Raw genomic sequence first — 27,772 nt, forward strand, 5'->3', positions numbered from 1 at the left:
TTACAACAGGCTTGGTCAAAGAGGTAGGCGTTAAAGAGCGTCTTAAAGGAGGAGAGAGGCGGAGAGGTTTAGGGAAAAAATTCCAGAGCTTGGGGCCTAGGCAGCTGAAAGCACGGCCGCCAATGATGGAGCGATGAAAATCGAGGATGCACAGAGGCCAGAATTGGAGGAGCGCAGAGATCTCGGAGGGTTGTAGGGCTGGAGAAGGATATAGAGATGGGGAGGGGCGAGGCCATGGAAGGATTATCACCCTGTCTTCCATGTTTGGCATAGCAACCAAGCCGGAAGTGGGATCAGATAATAAAAGTGAAGCTAGTTGTTCAATTTTGTGAAGACCTTGTGGCATACTTCAAAAAAAAATCTGACCTTGATGTTTAGACGTACAAATTTACTTTATTTTTTGTTTTCAAAAAATCATCTCGTGGTTGAAAAAGAGATTGTTCTCTAGCTGTGAGCTGTGGTCTAGCAGCAGGAAACCAATCCATTTGCTACAACAGTAAAATGGAAAAGTGTACATTTTACATAGAATTTATAGCACAGAAACAGGCCATTCGGCCCAACAGGTCCATGCTGGTATTTATGCCCCACCTCCCACCCTTTATACATGTTTCTGTTCAGTTTTATCACACAGCGAACTCTGCTCCTCACCTTCCTTTGCAAACTGTGTTTAGTTGTTTAAAAAAGATAATGCAACCTGTAAAGGTAGAAAAGTAGAAAGTGCTGGAAATGCTCAGTGGGTCACTCGACATGTATGGAGAGAACAGGACAAGTTAGTATTTCAGGTGTGGACCCATCATCCATACCTGAAACATTATCTCATCCGCTCCCTCCACCATTGCTGACTTTGAGTGTAGCATTTTCTGGGGGTTTTTTGTTTCAGATTTCCATCATCTGCAGTTTTTTTTTTTAATTGCCTGTAATAGGGTATTAAGGGATGCGGAACCAAGGGGGTTAAGTGGAGTTGAAATGCAGATCAGCCATGACCTAATTGAATGGCAGAACAAGCTGAATGGCCTACTCCTGTTCCTATGTTCCGAAAGCAAGTAACTGGATCACTTCAGAGATACACGTGATAAATGCATGACGGCATCAACAGATGTTCTCAACTTGTTGGAACATATCGAATGGAGATGTGAAAACGGTGATAGCAGTAGTAATTGTACTCTAAAGTGGGAAAAAATGGGCATTTGCTTCAGGCAGAGTAATCGTTAAAAGCTCATGAATATTTTGCTAAAAGCTTGATGCCAGTTCTGATGAAGAGTCTACATTACCCTGTCTTTTCTTATTTCAGATGGTGATGGGCCTGCTGTGCATTGCCAGCATCTTCTGTTTACATTTACTTGATTCCAAGCATTTGCAGGTTTTATTTTCCTCTCTATATAAGATGGAAGTGCACGTCATACCTGTGCCCATTAATAACCCTCCACTTTAAAAAGGAACATCTTCTGAACTTAAAAATGGAAAAAAAATAGCTTCAGTTAGAGTAAAAATTGAGCCGAGACCTGAAATTCTGCACTTTTTGGGAGTGCAAAGTTGGTGTAGTTCCAGAGTAGAGGGTGTAAGTCAGATATGGCAGTGATGCACGTGTTCTGAAATACACAATGGCCCGGATTTTGCAGGGCCTGTGTGCATGCTGTCATAAGCCTTGTAAAAGGCCCCGCAAGTTTCGGGTTTCTGCCATCGCTGCACATGCGCGAAAACCCGGAACTTGCGATCTGTCAAGGTTCGCCTTGACAGATCCTCCGAGCCGAAAGAAAAATCACTTTCACTGGTGCAGGGTCGGGCGATTTGCCCAACTGCTGCCCAGCAAATGCCCACAAAACGCTTAGGCCTGGTAAAAGCAGGCGCAGGGCCTGCTTTCACCAGCGTAAGGATTAATAAAAATGTTAAATTAAAAATTTTAATATTAAAAAAAATCATCCACAAACATTTAAAATTAGTTTATGTAAATTTTGGCCCAGATTAACTATAGAATTATTTTTCAAAAAATTAAATTTTTATTGTAAATGCTTCATTAAAGGGGCTTTTAATTAAATGTGAAAATGGGAACATTTATTTTTATTGGAGTTGTTTAAATTATTTGGGGATTTCTCATATGCTAATGAGGATTCTGTTCGTAACTGGAATCCCCATAAGCATAATAGGAATCCTCCTTTCTGATGGGAGGACCTGGCCCACGTGATTCCCAGGGACGCTTCCGAACCGCCTGCGCCCCTGGGATCCGTGGGCCTTTACGCAGGCCTTCACCTGCAGGCCCAGGACTCGAAGCCCGGGAGCCAGCAGGTAGGCTCGGATGTTTTTTCGGGTCGGCGGCGTACTCTGGAGGTACGCCTCCGACCGCAAATTCCGGCCCAATAACTTCCGGTGGAACTGGGTGCTGGCAGGAAATGCACCCATCCCCAAAGTGGTGCACGTGTGAAAATGACAGGATAATGAGGGCAGAACTCGCTCTCCCAGATATTCCGCCATTTATACTCGAATTGCACCTGATACAACTTAATCCTGAAGAAAAAAAGAGGGGCAAGTTACCTTCCTGTGCGCAGATTGGCTGCCGTGTTTCCCTGCATTGCAACAGTGACAACACGTCAAAAGTACTTTTGGCTGTGAAGTGCTTTGGGACGTCCTGAGGTTGTGAAAGACGCTGTATAAATGCAAGATGATGGATTCATTCATCGGTGTCAAACCAGGAAGTGGTTGAGTTCACAGGCTTTGACTGTTCACGCTCTTTATCTGAATTACCAGCTTTGGCTGGAACGATTAGAAAACTGTTTTCGCAGTTTTGTTGCCAAGAAAGGATTCTGCAAAGTGCCTTTCAGCAACTTCAGGCTTCCTATAGTAATCTGGGATGTTATGGTTAAGGTTATCCACTAGGTGGTGCTGTAGCCAATGCTGCTACTAAGGTCAGGGGTTAGCTTCCTGCTAAGGTCAGCAAAGGTGCAATGCCTGGAAGCAGGCCTGCCTGGTTGTCTCGCAGTCGTTCAATAAAGTACTTGTCTTAATCCTCCTACCTCGCCTCTTTGAGTTCCTTGTCTCACTACATGGATTTATCACATTTGGCGATGAGGTAAAACAGGACCCTGAATAAGAGAAGTCTGCCAGGACGTTTAAACAACAAAATCAGGAGCTGCAGTTAGCTACCAGTTGGAAGAGAGCATGGCTGCCACGGTAGGAACGGTCTCCGCTTTTGATATTCAAGCACAAACTTGGGAGGAATACTGTGAAGTGTTGGGTTATTTTTTCGAAGCAAATGAAATAAATGATGCCGGATAAAGGAAAGCCATTCTGCTTAGTTCAGTGGGAAGCCAAACCTACAGTTTGATGAAGAACCTGCTCAGTCCTGAAAAGCCTGGAGACAAATCATTTGTTGAATTAGTGGCTGTGCTAAAAGAACATTTCAACCCTAAGCCTAGTGAGATTGTACAGCAGTTCAAATTTAATTCAAGGAACAGGAAAGAGGAAGAGAGTGTAATGGACTATGTAGCGGTGTTGCGTAAATTGGCACAAGATTGCAATTATGGGAACAACCTGAAGGAAATGCTGAGAGATAGGCTAGTTTGCGGAATAATGGACGACCGAATGTGTTCCTGGGACACAGAGTGGACGCCACCGGGCTCCATCCACTCAAGGAGAAGGTACAAGCACTGCAGGACGCCCCTGCTCCTACAAATGTGGCTGAGTTAAAAGCTTACCTGGGACTGCTGAACTATTATAACAGGTTTTTACCAAACTTGTCAACTGTGTTAGCACCTCTTCACAAACTACTGCACAAGGAGACACAGTGGCAGTGGGGAGAGGAGCAGGGGGTTTCATTTGAACAGTCCAAGAAACTGATGCTGTCGTCGGATGTGCTGGTTCACTACAATGCAGAGAAAGACATCATTCTCTCTTGTGACGCATCACCTTATGGGGTGGGGGCAGTTCTTTCACACTGCATGGAAGATGGAACTGAAAGACCAATAGGGTTTATGTCCCGAACTCTAACACCAGTGGAAAAAAACTATTCCCAGTTAGACAAAGAGGGGTTAGCCGTAATGTTTGGGTTACAGAGGTTCCACAAGTACATATATGGCAGGAAGTTCACCATATGCACCGATCATAAACCTCTTCTCTCTCTCTTTTCAATGAAATGAAAGCAGTTCCACAGATGGTGTCACCCCGGATCCAGAGGTGGGCCGTGACGTTGAGGGCATATGAGTATGTCATCGTCTACAAGGCGGGCAAGTACCATGGGAACGCAGATGCCTTGAGCCGTCTTCCACTGCCAGGCACACCTATCCGTGCAGCTCCAGAGGACAGAGTGTTGATGTTGGAGGACACTGACACAGCACTTGTGACTGCAGAGCAAGTAAGAACATGGACAGGTAAAGATCCAGTACTGTCTAGAGTTTGAGAATATGTGGTGAGGGGATGGCCACAGCATCCGGAAGGGGCTGACTTCACACCCTACAGTGTCAGGAAAACAGAGCTGAGTGTGCAGGATGGTTGCGTGTTGTGGGGAGCACGAGTGATTATTCCACAGCCAGCACGACAGTCTATCCTAGAGCAACTACATCAGTGTCATCCTGGGGTCTCGCGTATGAAAGCCTTGGCTAGGAGTTACTTGTGGTGGCCAAAGCTAGATGAGGAGATAGAAAATCTAGTCAAGACATGCAGCACTTGTCAGGAACACCGGAAGGCACCAGCAGCGGCTCCTCTCCACCCCTGGGAGTGGCCGGATTGCACTTAGATTATGCGGGTCCATTCATGGGGAAGATGTTCCTCATAATCATTGATGCACATTCCAAATGGATGGATGTTTATCCTGTAAATTCTGCTTCCGCCACTACTACTATAGACTGCCTGCGTCAGAGCTTCAGTAATCAAGGGCTACCGGAGATCGTGGTAAGTGACAATGCCACTTGTTTTGTGAGTACAGAGACAAAAGAGTTCTTGAGAAAAAATGGCATAGTGCAGGTGACCTCGGCCCCATATCATCCGTCCTCAAATGGACTTGTGGAGAGAGCTGTACAAACATTTAAAGAGATGATGAAAAAAAGTGCAGAAGGGAGTTTAGCAGCCAAAGTGTCACGGGTTCTGTTCAGCTACAGAATAACACCTCAATCCACCGCAGGACTCTCTCCTGCTGAGATGTTATTAGGTCGTAGACTATGCTCCACTCTTGACCTTGTCCACCCAGACCTAAAAAGGAAAATGAAAAACAGACAAAACAAACAAAAAGAGAACCATGACAAAAGAACAAAGAGCCGAAGTTTTGGAGAAGGAGATGCGGTCCTTACCAGGAATTTCAGTTATGGACCCAAGTGGATTCCTGGCTTCATAGACTCAATGACCAGTTCCGTATCATACAAGGTCATGTTGGGTGATGGTAGGGTAGTACGTAGACATGTAGATCAGATACTTACCAGACAAGGGGAAATTGAAATGAAGGCTCCAGATGCAATGGCTGAGGACAGGGTTGCCCCCAGTTATCCAAGTGCATCTGTGGTGCCACCACCAGGGACAGAGACAATTCCACAGGAACCCATTCATCAAGAGGAAACCATCGTTGCAGAGTCAGATACTCCGAGCACTGCTCAGGAGCAGCTGGTGGCTTCACCACAAACAAGCAGGGACTTTACTGTCAGACGTTCACAAAGGCCTTGCAAGCCACCAGAGAGATTGATACTGACCTGTTAGATTCATCAAGTATGGAACATGGTGAATGGAGACTTCTTATGTGACCCTTAGGAATGGTTGTTTGTTAAGAAATTCATACTGAAATCTTAAGGGGGGAGGGATATAGTAACCTGGGATGTTATGATTAAGGTTATCCACCAGGGGGTGCTGTAGCCAATGCTACTGCCAAGGTCAGGGGTTAGCTTCCTGCTAAGTCAGCAAAGGTGCAATGTCTGGAAGCAGGCCTGCCTGGTTGTCTCGCAGTCGTTCAATAAAGTACTCCTCTTAATCCTCCTACCGCGCCTCTTCGAGTTCCTTGTCTCACTACATGGATTTATCACACTTCCCACCTTCTGTCATGTATCCATTTCCACGGGGTTCGCTGGTCATTTCCATACGTCCTTATGATGGAGACAGAACAGGAGCAGGAGAAGAGGAAATGGGGGAGACACACACAATGGTGCTGGGCTGTGCTGTGCTGTGATAGAGACCACAAGGAAGGGTCAGGGGGTGCATATTAGCTTGCCTTAGCTGCTCTGATGTTAAATTTCTTCCAGCACTGCAAAGGAGTCCTCCGGTCAAGGAGCACTTGCACCTCTCTCCACAAAGTGCATCCCACATTCTTGGCAGTTCACCAAACAGCTCATCCCCCAGCTCTACATCTCTATCGGGAGCACATGAAGCTCCAGCTCCCTGAAGTTCGCTGCTTGTTCCTTCAATCTGGTTGCCATCCTTGTTGCCCAGGTTCCCTACTTCCCTCCCAGTGTTGCCTTCAAGCAGCACCAGCTCTCTGCCTCTCCTTCAGCTATTTTCCGCCAGCCACCATTGCCCCTGCAGTAGATTTCCACCCCTCTCTGGCAAATCTCTGTCTTTGTGGGCTGAATTTAGACAACCTGCAATTTACTGCGGGGTCAATGCCATGACCTTATGGTGGACGGGCAGAAGTCCTGCCCTGCCTCAGTTCCAGTGTCACCATTGGAAATTCAGGCAGTTCATTTTATTTATTTTTTCATATAAAAAGAAGATTCGTACTTCAGATGTTGTTTGCATTCTATGATCTCGTGGTCTGCTGTGGGGAGGCTGTATTTTAACACTGCATAAAGCATGTTCTAGATCGAGTACAGTTAAAAACCTGCAAGTGTTTGGAAATCTGAAATAAACAAAATGCTGGAAGTAATCTGCAAGCATCTGAAAAGAGAAAGCGATTGGTTATGTTTTGGGTGTAGATTACTCATCAGAGTTTATCAGAACACTGGCACATTGTTAAAACAAATTGGCCTAATTTCAATATTTCCTCCAGTGTATTGGAACCAATTCTTTGAATAAACCCAAATACATCACCTTTAAAACCCTTTATCTTCAATTCACTCCATGGTCTTGCTTCTTCTATCATAGAATCATAGAATGATACAACACAGAAGGAGGCCTTTCGGCCCATCGTGCCTGTGCCGGCTCTCTGAAAGAGCTGTCCAATTAGTCCCACTCCCCTGCTCTTTCCTCATAGCCCTGCACATTTTTTCTTTTTAAGTAGAAATCCAATTCCCTTTTGAAAGTTGCTATTGAATCTGTTTCCACCACCCATTCAGGCAATGCATTCCAGATCATCATAACTCGCTGTGTAAAGACAATTCTCCCTATCTTCCCCCGGCGCTTTTTCCCAATTATCCTAAGTCTGTGTCCTCTGGCTATCGACCCTCCTGCCAGTGGAAACAGTTTCTCCCTATCCACTCTATCAAAACTCCTCATGATTTTGAACACCTCTATTAAATCTCCTGGTACCATTCTAGTAAATCTCCTCTACACCCTCTCCAATGCCTTGACGTCCTTTCTAAATTTAATTAAAAGTAGAGGCCGGGATTTCACCAGCGGTGGCAAGTCCAGTGCGGCCGGAGAACTGAGTAGCCTTCAACCCTGCTCCCATTTTCATCCTGCCTCCTCCAAGTGATTCTGCCCTGATTGGGCTTGTTAAACCCGCCCTGCGAGGTTCCCGGCCAATTAAAAGAAAGCGGGTTTGATGACGTCATCTGATCAGCTGGTTTCCTTAAAGGGGCCATGTACACATTCATTTTGACAGTTGTGCTGTCAGTGTTCTACAGCAGTGAGGTGCTGCAAACACTGACAAGCACTGCATAGAGGTGCACGGCTGCACCCAGGCTCTCCCATGATGCTTATGGAGGGAGTCACAGCACGCAGGGAGGGTCTCTTCCCTTCCAATGGGCAGAAGAGACCTTCCCAAGACACCAACGCAGCCTGGTTGCACATTGCACAGGAGGGCACAAGCAGGGATGTCATCAGGAGGACCAGGCTGCAGTGGCGCAAACCTTGCAATGCTCTCAGTATATCATGAAACATTACTGCCAAGCCATACTCAACCTCATCCAGCTGTGCCACTCATCACTCTGCCTTCCCTACCCTACTCCTGCACATCTTTACTCACACCAACTTACCTTGCACCTCCACCCATCCCTCTCTACATTATTACTTCCCCATCTCACTAACCACCCCTCACACTCACCTTCATCCTAGTGCAGTCATACCAACTAACAACACACAAGGGTAGGCACTTGGGTGTTTTAGCCAATGTTCGTGTAAACTTTCTGTTATTGTGTTGTTAAGCATTGAAATCTTTATTTTCAATACTTTGCCTTCTTGGACAGATTTGTGTGCACCTTTGAAAGTGTCTTATTGAGTTCCAGTGACTGGTGAGACATAACTCCTCCCCCCCCCCCCCCCCCCCCCCCAAATGGTGATGAGTGTGAACGGTATTGCTTGGACATTGTAGGGATGCTTTATGGTGCTGATGTGGGGTGGTGCCAACCTGGTGCATCATGTGGCAGCCAGGGTGTATAGTGTTAAGTGAAACAAATCTGGTCATGTTGAAGCCATCGCTGGTGTCCCAGGCAGCAGTGTGCATGGGTGATGATGCCCTGTGTCCAGTGCAGCATCAGTTGATTGCGGAGAAGGCTGGTGTGGATGTTGGTGCTACTGATGTGCCCGGTGATGCTGGTGCTGGGGCTGATAGAATCCCCAAACTGAGGACCAAGGTGAGATTTTTTCAAGGGCACCGATGCTGATGGAATAGATTGCAGGTGAGGTTGAGATGACAGAAGTAATCTGTCAATGTTGAGATAGGTTGTTCTAAGGAGGTGACAGTGGATAGAGAGATTACTCCAAACACTTCAAAAGTGCATAAAGCTCAAAAGTGGGTTCCAAATCATTAATGCTCCAGCTTCTAAGACTGGGAAGTGAACAGCTGTGAAATGGTAGGTTTTATACCACTTTTGCAGCTGTCACCTATTCACAGCAATCCACAGTCATTGAGAACATGACATACTTACCTGACGTGATAGCTGCTCTCTGGGAACCTCGTTGAAAACCTGGCAAAATGGTAAGTACATGGAAAAATTGTTTTTAACTACCTTTTAATAAGCTTTTAACTATCTAAATTGACTGACCTGCCGTTTGGCGTCGAGTCTGTTCAAGGATGACAGACCCAACACTTGGGAAACTGACAAGGAGATGGGTTTACAGCAGGATACCGACCCGCTGTCGATCTTTGTGATTTTGACAGCGGACCTGCCTCCAAACCCGCACTCTGGCTGGAATTTTGCCAGCGCTCTGAGTCTCTACTCTTCCAAATTTGTTCTTACTGTGTGTCTCCTCCCTTCCTCTGCTCCACTGTCTGTGACAGAGCCTTCAACAACTAGGCCATGCAATATGGAATTCTTTTCCCAAACCTCTTTGTGTTGCTGCCTCTCTTTCCTCTTAAAAAGCCCCTGCAAAATGTACCCCGTTGACTTTGCCTTCAAGTACTTCCCCTAACTTATATCCCATTCTCTGCTTTGTGTCAGCCGCTTCCTACTGTAAAGTACCTTGGATCATTTATGTGGAAGATGCTCCATAACATCGCCCGACTCCGCCCCTGCCTCAGCTTATCTGCTGCTGAAACTCTCATCCATGCCTTTGTTATCTCTAGACTCAGTTATTCCAACGCACTCCTGCCTGGCTTTCCATCTTCCACCCTCCATAAACTTAAGCTCATCCAAAACTCTGTTGCCCGTATCCTAACTCGCACCAAGTCCCTTTTATCCATCACCCCTGTGCACGCTGACCTACATTGGCTCTCAGTTGAGCAAGGCCTCGATTTTAAAATTCAATCATTGTTTTCAAATCCCTCCATGGCCTCGCCCCTCTCTATCTCTGTAATCTCCTCCAGCCCGACAACCCACCGAGATATCTGCGCTCCTCCAATTCTGGCCTTTTTGCGGCCCCGATTTTAATCGCTCCACCATTGGTGGCCGTGCCTTCAGCTGCCAAGGCCTTAAGCTCTGGAATTCCCTGCCTAAACCTCTCCGCCTCTCTACTTCTCTCTCCTCCTTTAAGACGCTCCTTAAAACCTACCTCACCTGCCCATATATCTCCTTGTGTGGCTTGGTGTCAAATTTAGTCTGATAATGCTCCTGTGAAGCGCCCTGGGATGTTTTACTATGTTAAAAGCGCTATATAAATGCAAATAGTTGTACACAAAGCACTTTAAATGTTTACAGACCTGCTGTGTATTTCTAGAATTTAGTTTTTTGTTCCAGATATAAACATTTTGCTCTTGACAGGGCCCATCCCGAATGCAGTTTTCAAAACCAGTGATTGCTGCAGTGAGTGGATATGCAGTAGCTGGAGGACTAGAGCTCTCTTTGTTGGCTGACTTGCGTATAATGGAACAAAGTGCTATCATGGGAGTGTTCTGCAGACGTTTTGGTAAGTTTGTAAGCTGAGCAGAGGCCTGTAACCTGTAGGATTCACAGCAGCACAGTAGCAAGTATAAAATACCATCTGTATTTCCCTCCCCCAGGTGTTCCACTAATTGATGGAGGTACAGTAAGGCTACCAAAGCTAATTGGGTTATCCAGGGCACTGGACCTTATTTTGACTGGACGTCCTATTGGTGCACAAGAAGCTTATGAATTTGGGCTTGTCAATCGAGTTGTCCCAGATGGCCAAGGTTCGTACGATCCTTGATTTTAAAAGGGAAATGAACTAGTTGCAGTCGGCTAACATTATAGGCCACTGGTATCATTGCATCTCATTTTCAAAAAAAAACAAGCAGTCGTGCCCCGGTTAAATTGTATTAGGGAGGAGAAAAAGACTTGACTAGTATTTGAATGAATGCCATTTAAGCTGTAACGTTGAAACTGTCCAGTGCTATCACTAAGATTTTAGTCAAATGTAATGATAGGTGTGTGAAATTTTCATACTTAAACTGGAAACACCTGGAAGTACAGTTAGATTTGTCCTTCCAAATTAGAGTTTTTTGAACTGCTGTGAAATATGAAATTTACCTGTACAATATGTTGCGTGTGACCTGGGACTCCACACACACACAAAATTCTGCACGTTTTTTCAGATTCTGATTGCAAAAATCACAGTGAGGTTGAAACTGTCCTGTTACTATTGGGTTTGATTTCTCCACTCATCAGCACTTTAGTCATTTGAATCCAGAGCATGTGTGAAGTACTGATGCTGTGGGGGGAGTTTTAACATAGGCGAGTGGGTGCTGGTGAGGGGGGTGTTAAATGGGCAAAAAATCGAAGCATGTCGGGAAGCCGGCTCCAACCCGCCGACTTCCGTGTTTTACTGAGGCAGGGCAAGGGGCGGGCAGCCAACCCGCTTTAAATATGTCAATGAGGCTGGAAGCCTCTGATTTTTACTGTGGCTAGCTGGGTTTCCCAGGCCTCGGGAAACCCGGCAGCTGCAGTGGGACGAAGACAGCCTCGGGGAGCACTCCTTGTGGGCCAGAAGGAGCAGGAGTGCTTCCTTCCGGCCCCCCCAAGTCCCCCGGGATTGGACCCCCAACTGGAGTTGGGGATCGGACTCACCTGATCCTGCGGCCTCCTCTGGCGCGCTCCCCACCCGACTGTAAGCCAAGCCTGTCAATCAGGCTGACTTCCGGGCAGGGAACCTGTCACTGACAGAAGACACACGCTGTGGAGTTAAATCTCCACAGCGTGCGGTCTACGGGGACCCCTGCGCCCAGCGCGTCGGGAAGTAAAAATTCCCCTCTGCGTCTTTCCCCCAACTCTGGAGGGAGTTACCAGCAAGAACAGTAACAACACAATTTACACTTCTACAGAAGCTGCTGTTACATGGTTAACATACACTCTGCTCACAGCACTATAAAAACCAGAGACTTTTAAAGCGCTGGTCAACAGAATGTGTTGACTTTTAACACCAGCTGCTAATTTTTAAAGTCAGGGGAGCCAAGGCACCAGCACTTAACACGCACTCTTAAAGTGCGGCCGAGCTGCAAAACTGACAGGAGAATACTTCGGGAGCACTGGGACTTAAGCGGGCAGAGAGGTAGAGGCTGACAATTAACATTTGTCATCAGTTTCACAAGACACCAGGGTGGAGTACTGATGGGAGCGATTTGAGGTGATGAGTCTGGAGTATCACACGCATACCATATTAGCACAAGCCTAAAGCATTTGGTTTAATTTTTTCCGATGGCGTAATATATCAAATATGCTTAGTGGTAATGGTATTGTTTATGAAAATTGTATTCCAGCAGTTCCTACATCTGGCAAAGACATTCCTATGTATGTGCAAATGAAGGGTTACTCACATGTAATCATCACCAATGGTGAAAAGTTCTTTAAGGACAGTTCTAGAGGAGACTCCAGAATCCAGTCTCCAATTGTAATTTCTGATTTACCAGGTACTCGGTATGCGAGGTCGTTGCTAAGCATGCCCACGGCAATCTTGCTTCTCTTTCCTCAGTGCTGTTAACGTGCCAGTCGTTCCCATTCCCACTGTAGTTTGTGGTCAAAGTCACGTAATGTTTGACACGCTGACCTCTCGCTGCCCCAGTGAGACTGCTCTTGTGAGAATAAACAAGCACTTTGCGATGACTTTCACTTCTGCACAGAGAGAGCTTCTTGCACTGCCAATATTTGACTCAGCTGGGAAGGAATGTTTATGCTTCAGAATAGTTCACAATAATAAAAGACCTTTAGTCCCTGCACTAAAATCAGTGGCCTTGAAATTACACTCTGCGACTATTATGAATGCTTAATAGATTTTGCAGGAATTTCATCTGTGCGATGTTTTAATGGAGGCAATAACCAGCTTAAAATAATCGGTTAACACCGGCATTAAAATAGCAGGCAGAGGAGTTTATGGCGGATGTGTGAAGTGTTTTTGTGTGCCGATTTACACAGCATAATTTCAAGACCGGTGTATCATTTCTAACTACACCGTCATATGTTTGCATTACTGGTTAGTGTCTGGAAAATATTGCAGTGTCACCAAGTGTGGATCAGCTGGAATGTTGGCTTATTTGTGCAGCCGAATGTTTGCTCAGTGCTCCAAGGCCAAGATACCACAAGACTTGGGAGTAAGTGCAATTATTTGAGGCTTATCTTGCAAGTGCAACAAATCATAGTAATCCCATTTTTCCTGAAGTGTTTTCCATTTTTAAAAAAAAAGCTAGTTCCATGATTTAGGTTTGGTAGTGCGAACTCTGTGACCTGGCTCACTGATGGCAAAATTACAGACGCCAATCTCCCAGAATTCAAACTAACCAAACACCAAAGCATCTTATTTTTAGTTACATTCTTCACTCCCTTCTTTGTATCATTCACCGCTGCTCAGTGAAGATGATCTACCCACGTCTTTGTCAAGCTGGGGGCTCTAGAACGAGGGGTCACAGTCTCAGGATACGGGGTAGGATATTTGGGACTGAGATGAGAAGAAATTTCTTCACTCAGGGTGGTGAACCTGTGAAATTCTCTACCACAGAAGGCTGTGGAGGCCAAGTCACTGAATATATTTAAGAAGGAGATAGATTTCTAGACGCAAAAGGCATCAAGGGGTGTGGGGAGAGAGTGGGAATATGGTATTGAGATAGAGGATCAGCCATGATCATATTGAATGGCGGAGCAGGCTCGAAGGGCCGAATGGCCTACTCCTGCTCCTATTTTTCTATGTTCTATGTTTCTAATGCTGTCCTGTAACTAGGAATTCATATGGGGCCAAGGTTGCCATTATCTTACTCTGTCCAGTGATTTGAGGATTCATAGAATCATGTCTGTGCAAGCTCTCCAAAAGAGCTGTCCAATTAGTCACACTCCTCTTTCCCTATAGCCCTGCAAATTTGTACACTTCTAAGTATTTATCCAACTCCATTTTGAAAGTTACTATTGAATCTGTTTCCACCACTCAGGCAGTGCATTCCATCCCATAACAACTCGCTGCGTAACAAAAATGTCTCCTCATCTCCCTTCTGGTTCTTTTGGCAATTATCTTAAATCTGTGTCCTCTGGTTACTGACCCTCCTGCCAGTAGAAACAGTTTCTCCTTATTTACTGTATCAAAACCACTCCAAATGTTGAACATCTCTATAAAATCTTCCATTAACCTTCTCTGCTGTATGGAGAACAATCCCAGCTTCTCTAATCTTGCTATGTAACTGATGTCCCTCATCCCTGGTACCATTCTAGTAAATCTCCTCTGCACCCTCTCCAAGGATTTGGCATCCTTCCTAAAGTGTGGTGCCCTGAATTGGACACAATACTGAGGCTGAGACTTAACCAGTGATTTATAAAAGTTCAGCATAACTTCCATGTTTTTGTACTCTATGCCTCTATTTATAAAGCTATGGATCTCGTATGCTTTTTTAACCGCTTTATCAACTTGTCCGGCCACCTTCAAAGATTCCTTTTGTTTGTTTTGGGTGTCATACATCTACCTGTGATCGCTATTTAGCATGGGAGTGTGTAGGTTTTAAAGGAAGAGTTTGGGAAAGTTTTTTTTGAAGGAGTTAGGAGTGAAATCAATATGCAGTCACCAAGCTCCCAGACCGCCAAAGAAGTTCAAACTTCACTTTCAAGAAAATATTTTTTTTAATTTTAGACTTGGAGTTAAAATCTTTCTATAGATTCATGACTGGATTCTCCAGCGCTGTCTACGCCAGACTGAAATGGTCCAATGAATGTACAGTAATTCTTTCCTTCTCGGAATTTTCATGAAGGAAATTACACAAGTACTTTTTGAAGCTTTTAGTCAGAAATAGATAGGAGAGGGAAATCCCTGTGGCTATAGTGCTACTGTACATTATCTACTGTTTCCACTTTCACCTACCTGTTCAATACCAAATTCAGTCAGCTACTTCTAGATGCACGATTTTCCTGATGAGAACTAACTAGAGAGCAAACAGACTTCCATGGCTGTGCCATGCTCTTCTTTGCAGTTGTTCACTGTTTTGTCAAGCTGATTGGTCCTCCACCTGGAGAGAGTGTCCTAAATCTAACCATTGAATGAGTCATAGAGTCATAACAGCACAGAAGGAAGCCATTCGGCCCATCGAGTCCGTGCCGGCTCTCTGTAGCGCAATCCATTCAGTCCCACTCCCCCGCTCTATCCCCGTAGCCCTGCAAGTTTGTTTCCCTCAAGTGCCTATCCAGTCTCCCCTTGAAAACATTGAGTGTCTCCGCTTCCACCACTTCTGTCGGCAGCGAATTCCAGGTCATCGCCACTCGCTGCGTAAAAAAGTTTTTCCTCACATACCCCCTGTATCTCTTGCCCAAAACCTTAAAATGTGTCCCCTAGTCCTTGTACCATCAATGATTAGCCTGAATGAAGGCACTCAACAAAGCACCATTTGGTATCCCTGAACACCGCAAAGTTGCCTTTTGCCGGTATGCTGGAAGTAATTCCAAGCACAGGCTCCTGTGATGTCTGCTGTGATTCACCAACCCTCTTGAGGACAGGGTTGCATGCCAAATCTCAATGGAAGAGGCAGAGTTCTTGAACACCATGTTATACTGGCAGATCATCTGAAATCCAAGATCAAGTATCAAATATTCTCTCCACCAAATCGGTGCAATTGAGATCAGGGACAATAAAAGTTGATCCCGAAAAAATTACTCGCCCTGTGGTCATGTTCGCCAAGTGTTAACAGTTAAGCTAGCTGCTCTCCATTGTCACTTATTTCAAATTGGTCTTGTCGATTGCTATTGCCTCACCTGTGTGGAAAGCACAAAACCTTTTTGCCATGATAAAGGAAAGGATCAAAATGAGACCCCAATAATTAGAGGCCAGTATGCCGGTTCTCTGTCCTGTCAAATATTGTAGAAAAAATTAGAATCTGGTTACCAACTAAATTTCAGAATAAATCTCAATTTGTGATGTTATAGTGGAATTGTCCTGTGAAATTGGAACATTTGCCAGGGGCACAGCATTTCAGTGCTATTGAAAAGATGGCCTCTCAGTTATTTGGTGAACTACTGCACTGTGATGGGTGAAATTTATTCTCTAGAGTTTAGAAGAATGAGAGGTGATCTCATTGAAATATACAAAATTCTTACAGGGCTTGACGGGGTAGATGCAGGGAGGATGTTTCCCCTGGCTGGGGAGTCTAGAACCAGGGGTCACAGTCTCAGAATAAGGGGTCGGCCATTTAGGACTGAGATGAGGAGAAATTTCTTCACTCAGAGGGTGGTGAATCTTTGGAATTCTCTACCCCTGAGGGCTGTGGAGGCTCAGTCATTAAGTGTATTCAAGACAGAGATCGATAGATTTTTGGATATTAAGGGAATCAAGGGATATGGGGATAGTGCAGGAAAGTGGCGTTAAAGTAGAAGATCAGTCATGATCTTATTGAATGGTGGAGCAGTCTCGAGGGGGCAAATGGCCTACTCCTCCTACTTCTTATGTTCTTATGAAAGTTTTACAAAGACACCTTGAAAAGCAAGTTCAAAGCATATAACATCAGCACTGCCAAGTGGGTGGACATGGTACTGAATAGCCTATAGTGCCACATCACCCTTTGCACTTGTGGATACCCAAGATCTGTACGAGTTGAGCTGAAGATGAGAAAACTATAAAACCACACAGTATGGCTGCATACTATCCCATGATGCGAGACATGCTCCCCATGCCAAACACATTAGTCACCAGCAGACACAATAGAGGAGCTAAGAAATTTCTGATGAGGTAGTCATCCATACCTGCGGGTCAACCATCATTATTATAATACGAGATCACACAATGACACACTCAAATACAAAGGAAGTGCCCTTAAGGTCCAACCAGCATTGCAACCCAAGTTATTTTGTGGGTCCTGTGACCTACCAGCATCCTGTTCTTGTGAAGCTGGTCCCTGTATATAGCTGTGTGCACACGAGCACATATGTAGTTCGCATAGACACAGTTCTGCATCAGTTTCCAAACTTTGCTCACTATCCCCAGGCTATATATATTTTTAACATTACTTTAGAGACTGCCTGCTCTGTGGGGGAATTTTTTATTTTTCAATATTTTTAGTTTTTTTCGATGGAGACTATATCCTCTCAAGCGTGCTCAGAAAAAATGGGGTTCTTATGGTTTAGCCTACAAGGGATTATGGTGCCAGAATCAGCCAGAAAACCAAATAAATCAAGAAGAATTGCACATGCAGGTCATTTGAGCATTGCTGTCCTGGGACTCTATCTAAAACACAAAAATGCCCCAACATCCTGAAGTAGAACAGAGCCCCTCCAAACCTGCTTCAACTTTTTCCCTGGATACTCCAGCAGGATCCAGTGAGCTTCTGTTGATGGATTGGCTGTTGAGGAGACTGATGCAGAATCCCTTGTGGTTGGAAAATACTAAAGCGTTCAAACCTGATCGAGAGAAAAACACGTAACTTGAAAGGAAATTGTTGGGAGTTCCTGACTTGCAAGCCAAATATTCCACCACATAAATAAACCGAGTTCAGAAGCACTACATCTGAAGATGTAACGCTCATGCAATTCTGCCATATTTTCCACCGGTTTAGACACCGTTTCTCAGATGACCAATGTAATTTTCAGTACACCGAGATTGGCTCCTGTTAGCAAGCAGAAATTCTGGCTTGGCAATACCAGATAAAGAGAAATTGGAAGGATCCTACCCATTGGGGGTGAATTTCGTTGCAGCATCTCCCGTTCTGCCACTGTAACTTTGGTAGAAGTGTGGCTGAAACTTTGTTTAAGTGTGTAAATGGGGTTTGCGCTGCACTCCCACCAGGGTTGCAGTGGTGGAGCAGGAGAAGCTTTGAGGAAAAGCATCCCCTTTTTTTTGGTGAGTATTGGAAGTGTTTTTGATTAGGAGGCACGTGAATTGACGGTTACAGACTAGTTTCTGTGCACAAATGCATGTTTCTGGTGAGAAAATGGCACTGACAGAATTATTAATGAGTGGACAGAATTGGAAGTCGGGAGAGGCGTCTTCCATATCACATTGGCCCGAATGTTTCTTGCAGCCAGCAATGGATTATCCTTTACTTTGTCTTCATGCTACAGCTTCTGATCCCTCTGCATCCCTTGGATGCTTTTCTCTTCAGCCTCTCGGGCCTCCAGGAGTAAGGAGCGGTCTTGCAAGACCAAGTTGTGTGATGTGTGCAGCGCACCACCACAATCCTTGAGACTTTAGCTGGACTATATTGCAGGGCATCCCAGGACTGGTCCAGGCACCTGAAATGTGCCTTCAGCATTCCAGTCGTCTGATCATTAAATGGACCTCGTTTTAGCAGGTGTCCCGGGGACAGTGTGCAAGTGTCATCAGTGCTTTAGAGGGCATCCTTGACCTTCTAGGATTCTTGCAGACATTTGCTTTCCTGGTCCAATGTGTGGTAGAATGAGAGATTGCCTTAAAATAAAGGTTTTCGTGACAGGTGCCAGGAAAGCAAGCATCAGCATGCATGATGTGCTGCTGCTGGTCCAAAATGAGCTGACCAGCGGGTGAGTGAAATCTTTTCCTGTTGTAGGAGTGAATGGGATTGATGAAGGCATTGCCTATGACTACTTGCACATTGCCATTTTCCAGAATGGAATGATTTCTCAGTGTCCTGCCAAGCTGATGGTAAACGTCCACGGGGAAACTAACGTATTGGATTTAAGTTCTCCGCAATGCACATTTTATCTCACGTTTAACATTATAAGTGTCTGTACTTCGACAGTTCATTTGCTCAACAGCTAGATGGCACTGCGGTCTGACTGCGAACCCTTCCAATGTTCCCTCTGTACTTATTTCATTATTGTTTTCTTCCAGCTCTTCAATGTGCTGTGGAATTGGCAAAACAGATATCTGCTTTTCCCCAGCACTGCTTGCACGCTGACAGAGCCTCTGCTTATTATGGTATGTTCGATGCCTCTTCCTTTACTGAAGCCATGCAGGTTGAATTTGACAACGCTAAAGGTGTGATTTTGAAGGAATCCATCTCTGGTGCAAACAAGTTCATCTCAGGAACTGGAAGACAAGGAAAATTCACTTAGCTTCTGAAAAATTCTAGGTGGCCATATATGAAGATAAATGAACTGTTGGAAGGATTTCTTGTTTTGGAGGGGCAGGGGGCAGGTTAGAGTCCTGATCAGCGCAGATTGGGCTCATTCTGTGACTTCCTGATTTAAGGTATCTGTTTCTTACTGCAGTCATCGAAGGTTCAGATCCCAGCAGTAACTAATAATAGCAACAATTGCTGCATTAAAAAAAAAATCTGTTTAAACCCAAAACTGAGGAGGGCTGTCTCCTCACCTCACAACTGGGCAAAAGTTCTCAGGAGACGAAAGAGGATAAAATTAGGGGGAAAAACTTTTTAATGAAACTGATAATTAGTCATTTATTTTCAGTAAATGTCAATTTTGATTACTTTTACAAGAACTGGGGGAAAAATTAAAATATTTTCATTAAGAACGGAATGTTGGTAGATAAAACACGTAATTTAAGAAATTAAAACAGAAAATGCCGGAAAGACTCAGCAGGTCAGACAGCATTTGTGGAGAGAGAAACAGAGTTATACTCTTTTAGCTCTGTTTCTCCCTCCGCAGATACTACCTGACCTGAGTGTTTCCAGCATTTTCTGTTTTTATTTCAGGTTTCCATAATCCGCAGTATTTTGCTTTTGTTTTAGGACATAATTGAAGCAAACTGTCTAAAGGCAAGTATATGATAATAAATTAATACTAGATTAAGTGTCCTTTGTTATTTTTATTTGATTTTAAGAAGCACTATTATTTTTGCAGATGGTACTTTAAATATTTATTCTATGTGAGCTAGCGCTCGTCTCTCTAGGGATGATTGCCTGCCATCTTGAATATCCTCCAACATTTTTCCTATCACCCAGTGTCAGTATCAAGTATTCCAGGTCTGCCGCAGACCAGATGGAAAGTAAAGCTTCCTTTACTCTGCACTAACAATGTGTCTTAGGAAAGCACGTCCTTTGTGCCAGTATGAATTTTTCTGTTTCCTGGTTAATTCAAAACATGCTGGAAGACGAATCTTTGACACCATTTTCAGCCAGGTTGGAAAGACTTGGACCTTCTTTTCTACAAGCCACTGAGAGCCTCGCGAGTGAAATCGCCAAATCAGTGCCGAATAATGGAAAGGCTTGTGCTGCGGGCTTGTACCCAGACCAATTGGGTTGAGACTGCTGAAACGTATTTTGCATAGGATGCTTCCAGCCAGCGGAGAGAGGGGACCGTCGTTCCATCAGTTTGATTTTGAAATTGGGTCTGGGATGTGAAAGAACTGTATGTTAACCCACTATGGCACATAACATTTTCTCTCACACAGTATAGTTTAATATTATTGTCATACAACTATTTTTGGACCTATGACATATTGGCTCCGTGAATATGTTTTTAAAAAGCCTCAGTTTGTTGGGATGTGATCCGAGCAGTTAGCTGAGATCATGCCTGTCCACGATCTCCACCGCTCACCCCACCAAAGTTAGTAAGGTCAGGGGAAGTGGCCAGAAGGAACGGCCTTTGGTGGGTTGAGGCACATCTGCGACGTACGTCCAACAATGGGGCCAGGAACGCCAGCTGAAGTATTCTGGGGGTGGGGGGGAGGGGGTGCCAGATTCTTCCTCCTCAGAAAGGTAAAGATGCTGGCCTCTGTCAAGGGACCACTTTAAGAATTAAAATTTTGAGTCGCTGATATTTTGAGGTCCCGACACCAGTCCCTGCCTAATCCCAAGGTGGGCCCCACATCCGCCCATGGTATGTTAGGCTGGGTCGCGACTTATGCTCCCTGGCTTAGGGAGGCCCCATCTCTCTTACGTCAATGGCCTTGTAGGGTCTGCCCCCACAAGGCCGTCTCAGAATCTTTGCCCGACAGCCGGGACCTTGCAAATCTGAGTTCCAATGAAGTTTCTGGCCATTCTTGCAGGCTCCTGCTGATGTCACGGCAGGAGTCTGCCAGAACAGCCAAGGAATTCTAGCCCCGTTGTTTTTTTTAAGCAGACTGGCCTTGCTTCTAAGTGCCAGTAATTAGGATGTTCTTGCTTCAGTTCCTCCATTCAGCAACTTGAAACAGGCCACACACTGCAGAACCCTGGAGTTCAGTAAGCTTGGAAAAGTCTGATTAAAGGCTATTCATACTGATCGTGCAGCGGTGCTTCAGTGCAGCTCAGCGGGTACTGAGTACAAATGAGCCACATTCGCCCAGCAAAGAAAAATTCTGGGGCAATCACCCCAGATTGTCTGTGTACATTACAAAGTAGCCACCTGAAATTTAGCATAGGCAGACACTTGGAAGATAGGTCATTTGGTTTCCCTCTCCCTGCTGCATGGCCTGGGCAGACCCAAGCAAGAGGCTCAAAATAAAAATGTAAAAGGGGGTAAATAAACATTCATTTGTACTGAAAATATTAGGAAAAAAATGTATGACATTGATTGCTATGATAAGATCTTGAAATGCATACTATTTTAAAGATAGTGCTTCAAGTATTGTGGGAACTAAGTGACAAAGTAGTCCAATAAAGCACATAAATGAGACTATGGTAAAGCAAAATTGATAGGCCTAGAAATTCACTTGGGCGATGGTGCAAACCGGGCAGTATCGGATCAGCTGTCCATTATACACAGCGCCTGATATTCAGTTCCGTTGCAGTCAATGGAACTGAACATCAGGCACGGCATAAGACGGGCAGCCGATCTGATACTTCCCGCTTTGCACCACCACCCAAGACGAATTTCTAGGCTGTAGTCTGCACCCCCATGTTTCCGGCTAAAATTGTGGTAGTTCGGTGTTTTCTGAAATACAAACTTATTTGTGCATTTAAAGGAAGTGTGCTGGAATGCAACAACTCCTTGGTTTTATCCACTCTGTGATATTTTTCATATAACTAAGTGTACTTGCGGCTGCAAATTGGTATATTCACTTTATTCAGCTGCCAGATATGATGAAAGTCACTGCTTTTAATTATGCCAGCAGTTGAATTTAACGAAGTGATGATTCATGTATTAATTATATTTCACACCTCGTTCTGATGTGCTAAACATTCTGCGGCAGCACAGTGGAAGTGGGACAAACTTTAACTGTGGGGTTTGGATCCTGCTTCTGTGGCCCCCGCAACAAAAATAAAACGCCATACGCCTGCCTGTAGCCGTGAGTGGTCACACATTATCTGTCGTGAAGTAGGCAATGCTAAAGGAGAAGAAAGAGCTCCAATTTTGTCGGTGTGAAAATTGCACAGAAAAATCTGTAATGTTAGAATATAAAATCAGTGATTATCAGCCGAGGCCAAAATAGCTCAAGTTTGCAGTATTATGGGATACTAGGGTGGAAACAAATATTATGCAGGGTGCGGAATATGAATAATTCTTCTTAACAAATTCAACTTTAATCACTGTACTTGCTCAGGGTCATCAATAACACCCTGCATGTCTGTGGTCACAGTTTGTCGTCCCACCTCAACCACTTAATTTTCCTTCATTGCCTCTTCTGCGCTGTTCCCCTTTATAGCACCACTTGCACGTGGTTCCGATTCTACCTATCCCAGTGCAGTGACTACCTTTTCTTAAACTGCTTCTCCTATGCCATACAGCCATTGCTGGTGTGTCACAAGGCTTCATTCTTGTTCCTCTCCTATTTATCAGCCACAGGCCGTGCCTCAGCAGCATCATCTGCAAATACAGGCTCGGCCTGCATGGCAATAACACCCAAGTCTACCTCCTGTCATCAGCACCAATTCCAGGGCTTTTGCTGTACTATTTAACTGCTTGCCTGACATCAATTCTTGGATGAGTTGTAGCCTCCTATAGCGCAATGTCAATAAAACTGAAGCTACCTTGTTCAGCTTTAGCAAATAACTTTGTGCCAATTTAGTTTTAACCTCCCAGGCTGCCCATCTTCCACCCTCCGGAAACTTGAGCTCATCCAAAACTCTGGTGCCCGTATCCTAACTCTCACCCAGTCCCGTTCACCCATCACCCCTGTGCTCGCTGACCTACATTGGCTCCCGGTCCAGCAACGCCTCGATTTAAAAATTCTCATCCTTGTTTTCAGACCTCTCCATGACCTCGCCCCTCCCTAGCTCTGCAAACTCCTTCAGCCCAACAACCCTCCAAGATTTCTGCGCTCCTCTAATTCTGGCCTCTTGCATATCCCCGATTTAAATCGCTCCACCATCGGTGGCCGTGCCTTCAGCTGCCTGGGCCCTGAGCCCTGGAATTCCATCCCTAAACCTCTCTGCCTCGCTACCTCTCTTTCCTCCTTTAAGATGCTACTTAAAACCCATCTCTGTCCTAATATCTCCTTACATGGCTCGGTGTCAAATTTTATTTGATAATGCTCCTGTTGCAGCGCCTTGGGATGTTTTACAACATTAAAGGTGCCATAAAAATTCAAGTTGTTGCTGTTGCTCATTCAGCCAGAAGTGACGCATACCTCAGTGTTCAGTTCAATCTTGAGCTGAGCTGTCTACCCCACATCTAAGTCCATTGCTGAGATCATCATCTTCCACCTCTGGAATTTTGCCCATTTATGCCCATCTCCTCTCTTCCATTGCTGAAATCCTCAACTCTGCCTTCATCACCATCTGTATCTGCACACCGAGATCCCTTTGCTGCTTCACTGTATCGATACATTTACGATTACTGGTATATTTCCATCATTGTTCGTAAAATGGATTATCACATTTTTCTGCATTAAATTGCACCTGACCAATCTTCTAACCTGGTTATGTTCTCCTGCGCTTTTATGCAGTCTTCCTGGCAGTTTGCTAATCCTCCCAGTTTGATATTCGCTGTAAACTTTGGGTGCATTTACACACCAACTTTAGCATTGCAGCAACCTGGAGTTAGTGTGTAAACCGAGCTCAAGGCCAGTGGAGTGGAGTGGAGTGGATCGGAGCTGCTGAAATGAAAACCCCCAGGAGCTGGCGGTTTCACACCCAGATCCCAGACCGCTGTGTCAACATGGCCGTCTGTGGATTAGGTCCAGAAATGCGCAAAAGCACAGCTGCAACTTTGTCATGTAAAATTGGAAATTTTATTCAAAAATTTTTAGAACAATTGATTGCCCTGAGGTAGGAAATCTTTTTCCATTGCTAGTAAATTTAAATGTCATGGGCATTTGTATAGAAACATAGAAGATAGGAGCAGGAGTAGGCCATTCGGCCCCTCGAGCCTGCTCCGCCATTCAATGCGATCATGGCTGATCATCCAATCTCAGTACCTGGTCCCTGCTTTCTCCCCATACCCCTTGATCCCTTTAGCCTTAAGAAATATATCCAACTCCTTCTTGAATATATTTAATGAATTGGCCTCTACTGCCTTCTGCGGTAGAGAATTCCACAGGTTCACCACTCTCTGGGTGAAGAAATTCCTCCTCATTTCTGTCCTAAATGGCCTACCCCTTATCCTTAGACTGTGACCCCTGGTTCTGGACTCCCCGACCATCGGGAACATCCTTCCTGCATCTAGTCTGTCCAGTCCTGTCAGAATTTTATAAGTTTCAATAAGATCCCCTCTCATTCTTCTAAACTCCAGCAAGTACAAGCCCAATCGTCACAATCTCTCCTCATACGTCATTCCTGCCATCCCAGGTATCAGCCTGGTGAATCTTCGCTGAACTCCTTCCATGGCAAGAACATCCTTCCTCAGATAAGGCGACCAAAACTGCACACAATACTCAAGATGTGGTCTCACCAAGGCCCTGTACAACTGCAGCAAGACATCCTTGTTCCTGTACTCAAACCCCCTCGCTACGAAGGCCAACATACCATTTGCCTTCTTAACTGCCTGCTGCACCTGCATGCTTACCTTCAGTGACTGGTGCACAAGGACACCCAGGTCTCGTTGCACTTCCCCTTCTCCCAATCTATTGCCATTCAGATAATAATCTGTCTTCCTGTTTTTGCCACCAAAGTGGATAACCTCACATTTATCCACGTTATATTGCATCTGCCATGTTTTTGCCCAATCACCCAACCTATCCAAATCATCCTGGAGTTTCTCGGCATCCTCCTCACAGCACACACTCCCACCCAGCTTTGTGTCGTCTGCATCATTCACATGAAGACCCAATAGTGTCAACCGGCTCAGAGCAACTTAAAGCAAGAACGTAAGATTGGGTTTTGGAAGAGCCAGCGTAATAAATTGGCTCTCCAAACCTGATGTGTTCTTGGTTTACTCAGTTCAGTATAAAGGTGTCCTTTGATATCCACTCCTTTATGTCTAAATCCAGATATTGGAACAAAAGTGGTCCCAACAAACAATGATACCTGGGACACCCCACTAGCCATGGCCCGCCAGTCTGAGAAACACCAACCATGCTATCTGCCTTTCCGCCATCTCTATCCATACTGCCACTTTCCTTTTTATGCCAATGGGTGCTGATTTTCTCAACCAATTTCTTGCACAGCACTTTAATCAAATGCTTACTAAACATCTATATAAACTACGTTTACTGCATCCTCTTCCAAAAAAATTCTATTGCACCTTTCCCCTTTGAAATTCTCTTTTTCCATAACCATTTAACTTTGCTACCCTTCTCCCTGCTTTCAGGCACATCCCAAATTGCTCACTGTTGCTTGATGTAAAGTGCTATGGGATGTTCTTATAAATAAAGAGCGCTGTATAAATGTATCGTGTTGTCGGTGCTTATGGGACTGCGTTAACCTGTGCTTTAATTTGTTGCTTTCACATCTGCCCTGCATTCTAAGGAAGAAATACACTTCAAATAGCAGTCAAATTAAGAAAGTCAGTTAGACGATTACTGCAAGAGAAATTTGAGCTCAACTCCTGTTTGCCAATGTTTTGTAAATATACACAAATCAATACAGTGGTTCAATAAAGGAACACATCAGTGTCACTTGGACTGTTTAATTGAGAGGGGATGGGAAGCATTCTCATATGATGACGAACTGTTTACACTAGTTCCAACCACTCCAGTGTAAAGCAATTTTCTAAGTAATTTGAGTCACTTACAGCAGAGCTATTTATTAACTCGGGTTTTTGCTTGGCTTGGAAAGTCATGCTCCATTTAGACTTGGGTCAAGTACACAATAACATCTTATCCTACCAAAGATGATCAGCATTGTTAAGCATAAGTAAGTGCTGCTTATAATTTTTGGAACTTATTCAACACAAAAGATTTCATCCTTCACACTAAATGTTATGGCCCCAGGAAAATGTTATAAGCTCTATAAATAGATGTAGATAAGTTTCTTCTCCTAAGTAGTCATGTATAGTAAATAAATTAAATAGGGGGATCCGTTGAAGTGCAAGGTTGGGATTGTCAATTAAACTCATTCTAAAAGCGCATGCTTATAATCCTATTGCATGTTAAAAATTATTCTAGTTATAAAAATAATGAACAGTATTGTGATTTGATAACCATATAGGTCCAAAACATCACTGCATTACTTTGGTAGCGGTTGAAATGTAGATGTGAAATTGGGTGTCTGAAAGTTTTTAATATATTAACAGGTCAAGAAGGCATTATGGATAAGTGTCCATAAATAGTTTAGCTACCAGTTTTGAGTTATTTTTATTCCTGTACGCAAATATATTACAAACAAATGACATGGTTCAACAGACAGTGACTATATAATTAAAAGCAATGGATGGTTGAAGTAGCAATTGCTAGGCTCCCCAACAAAACTGAAGAGCATACCAGGGGACATGAAAACTAATACTGCAGTGTGGAGTATTAGGTGTTTTAAGAATAAAAAAACCTGTATAAAATGCCAGACTGGCACTAAATTAGAGACTACAAGAATGTTGGTTGGGAGAGATGGAAAAAGTCACATTAATCCAGTTTGGGTCATTGTTGGAGCAGAGTAGGATGTTTATTTTGCAACTAATCTGTGTTTACTCGACCTGGAACTGCTTTATGTTAAAGCTGGGTTCCAAACATATCCCAATCCCATAAAACAGGGTGCTTACTAAGGCAGTGAGGTGTTGAGGCATAAAGACCAGACAGGTCTCTGGTTTGTGCTGAGTTAGTAGATCCCAGCTGTGGTGGTTGTCAGGGACACATCAATTAGCCTGAGCACCCATGTGTATGGAATGGGAGGGCAATGGCCAAGGTTCCTGATCGCTATCAGTTTGACTCATACAGGAAGTGTGCGTAGAACTAATTCAGGTGAGGATGTCAAGGCCTTGGAGAGGGTGCAGAGGAAATTTACTAGAATGGTACCAGGGATGAGGGACTTGTTATGTGGAGAGACCAGAGAAGTTGGGATTGTTCTCCTTAGAGCAGTAAAGGTTAAGGGGAGATTTAATAGAGGTGTTCAAAATTATGAACGGTTTTGATAAGCAAAACTATTTCCACTGCAGGAGGGTCAATAACATAGATTTAAGGTAGTTGAAAAGGAACCAGAGTGGGGATGAGGAGAAATCTTTTTACACAGCGAGTTATGATCTGGAAAGCACTGCCTGAAAGGGTGGTGGAAACAGATTCAAGCGTAACTTTCGAAAGGGAATTGGATAAATACTTGAAAAGGAAAAATTTGCAGGGCTAGGGGAAAGAGTGGGGAGTGGGACTAATTGGATAGCTCTTTCAAAGAGCAGGCACAGGCACGATGGGCTGAATGACCTCCTTGTGTGCTGTATGATTCTATGAGGTGAGGACATAATTGGTCTCTGCTGTGATGCTCCTCACAGTAAAATACTCCGTTGATGCTCGGTGGGCTTGAATAATGGCAGCCCCTTCTGCCTACAATAGTTTTTAAACGAGAAAGCAACCTGCTAAAGACCACTGGGTAGATTTTCATTTTCACTGCATTGGTTTCAATGGAATAAAAACCAGGCGAGTTCTATAACGGGTGGTCAATCTGCTCCGCCGTTACCATCTAGGCGGTGATGGCGAACAT

The 27,772-nt window shown here is 44.5% G+C and overlaps 1 protein-coding gene across 1 annotated transcript in view; it reads left to right on the forward strand.

Moving 5' to 3' along the window:
- LOC147115227 (uncharacterized) overlaps positions 1 to 20,339 on the forward strand; it is a 35,606-nt gene extending 15,267 nt beyond the window's left edge. Inside the window, exons 4-6 of the mRNA XM_085993604.1 lie at positions 10,266 to 10,410; positions 10,505 to 10,654; positions 18,721 to 20,339. Coding sequence (XP_085849730.1) covers positions 10,266 to 10,410; positions 10,505 to 10,654; positions 18,721 to 18,944 — 519 coding nt within the window. The 3' untranslated portion in view covers positions 18,945 to 20,339. The remainder of the gene's footprint in view (positions 1 to 10,265; positions 10,411 to 10,504; positions 10,655 to 18,720) is intronic.
- The last annotated feature ends 7,433 nt before the right edge of the window (positions 20,340 to 27,772 follow it).

Source organism: Somniosus microcephalus, chromosome 7 (assembly GCF_052327205.1).
Source record: "Somniosus microcephalus isolate GS21.2 chromosome 7, FLI_Smic_1.0, whole genome shotgun sequence".
NCBI classification, from domain to species: Eukaryota; Metazoa; Chordata; class Chondrichthyes; order Squaliformes; family Somniosidae; genus Somniosus; species Somniosus microcephalus.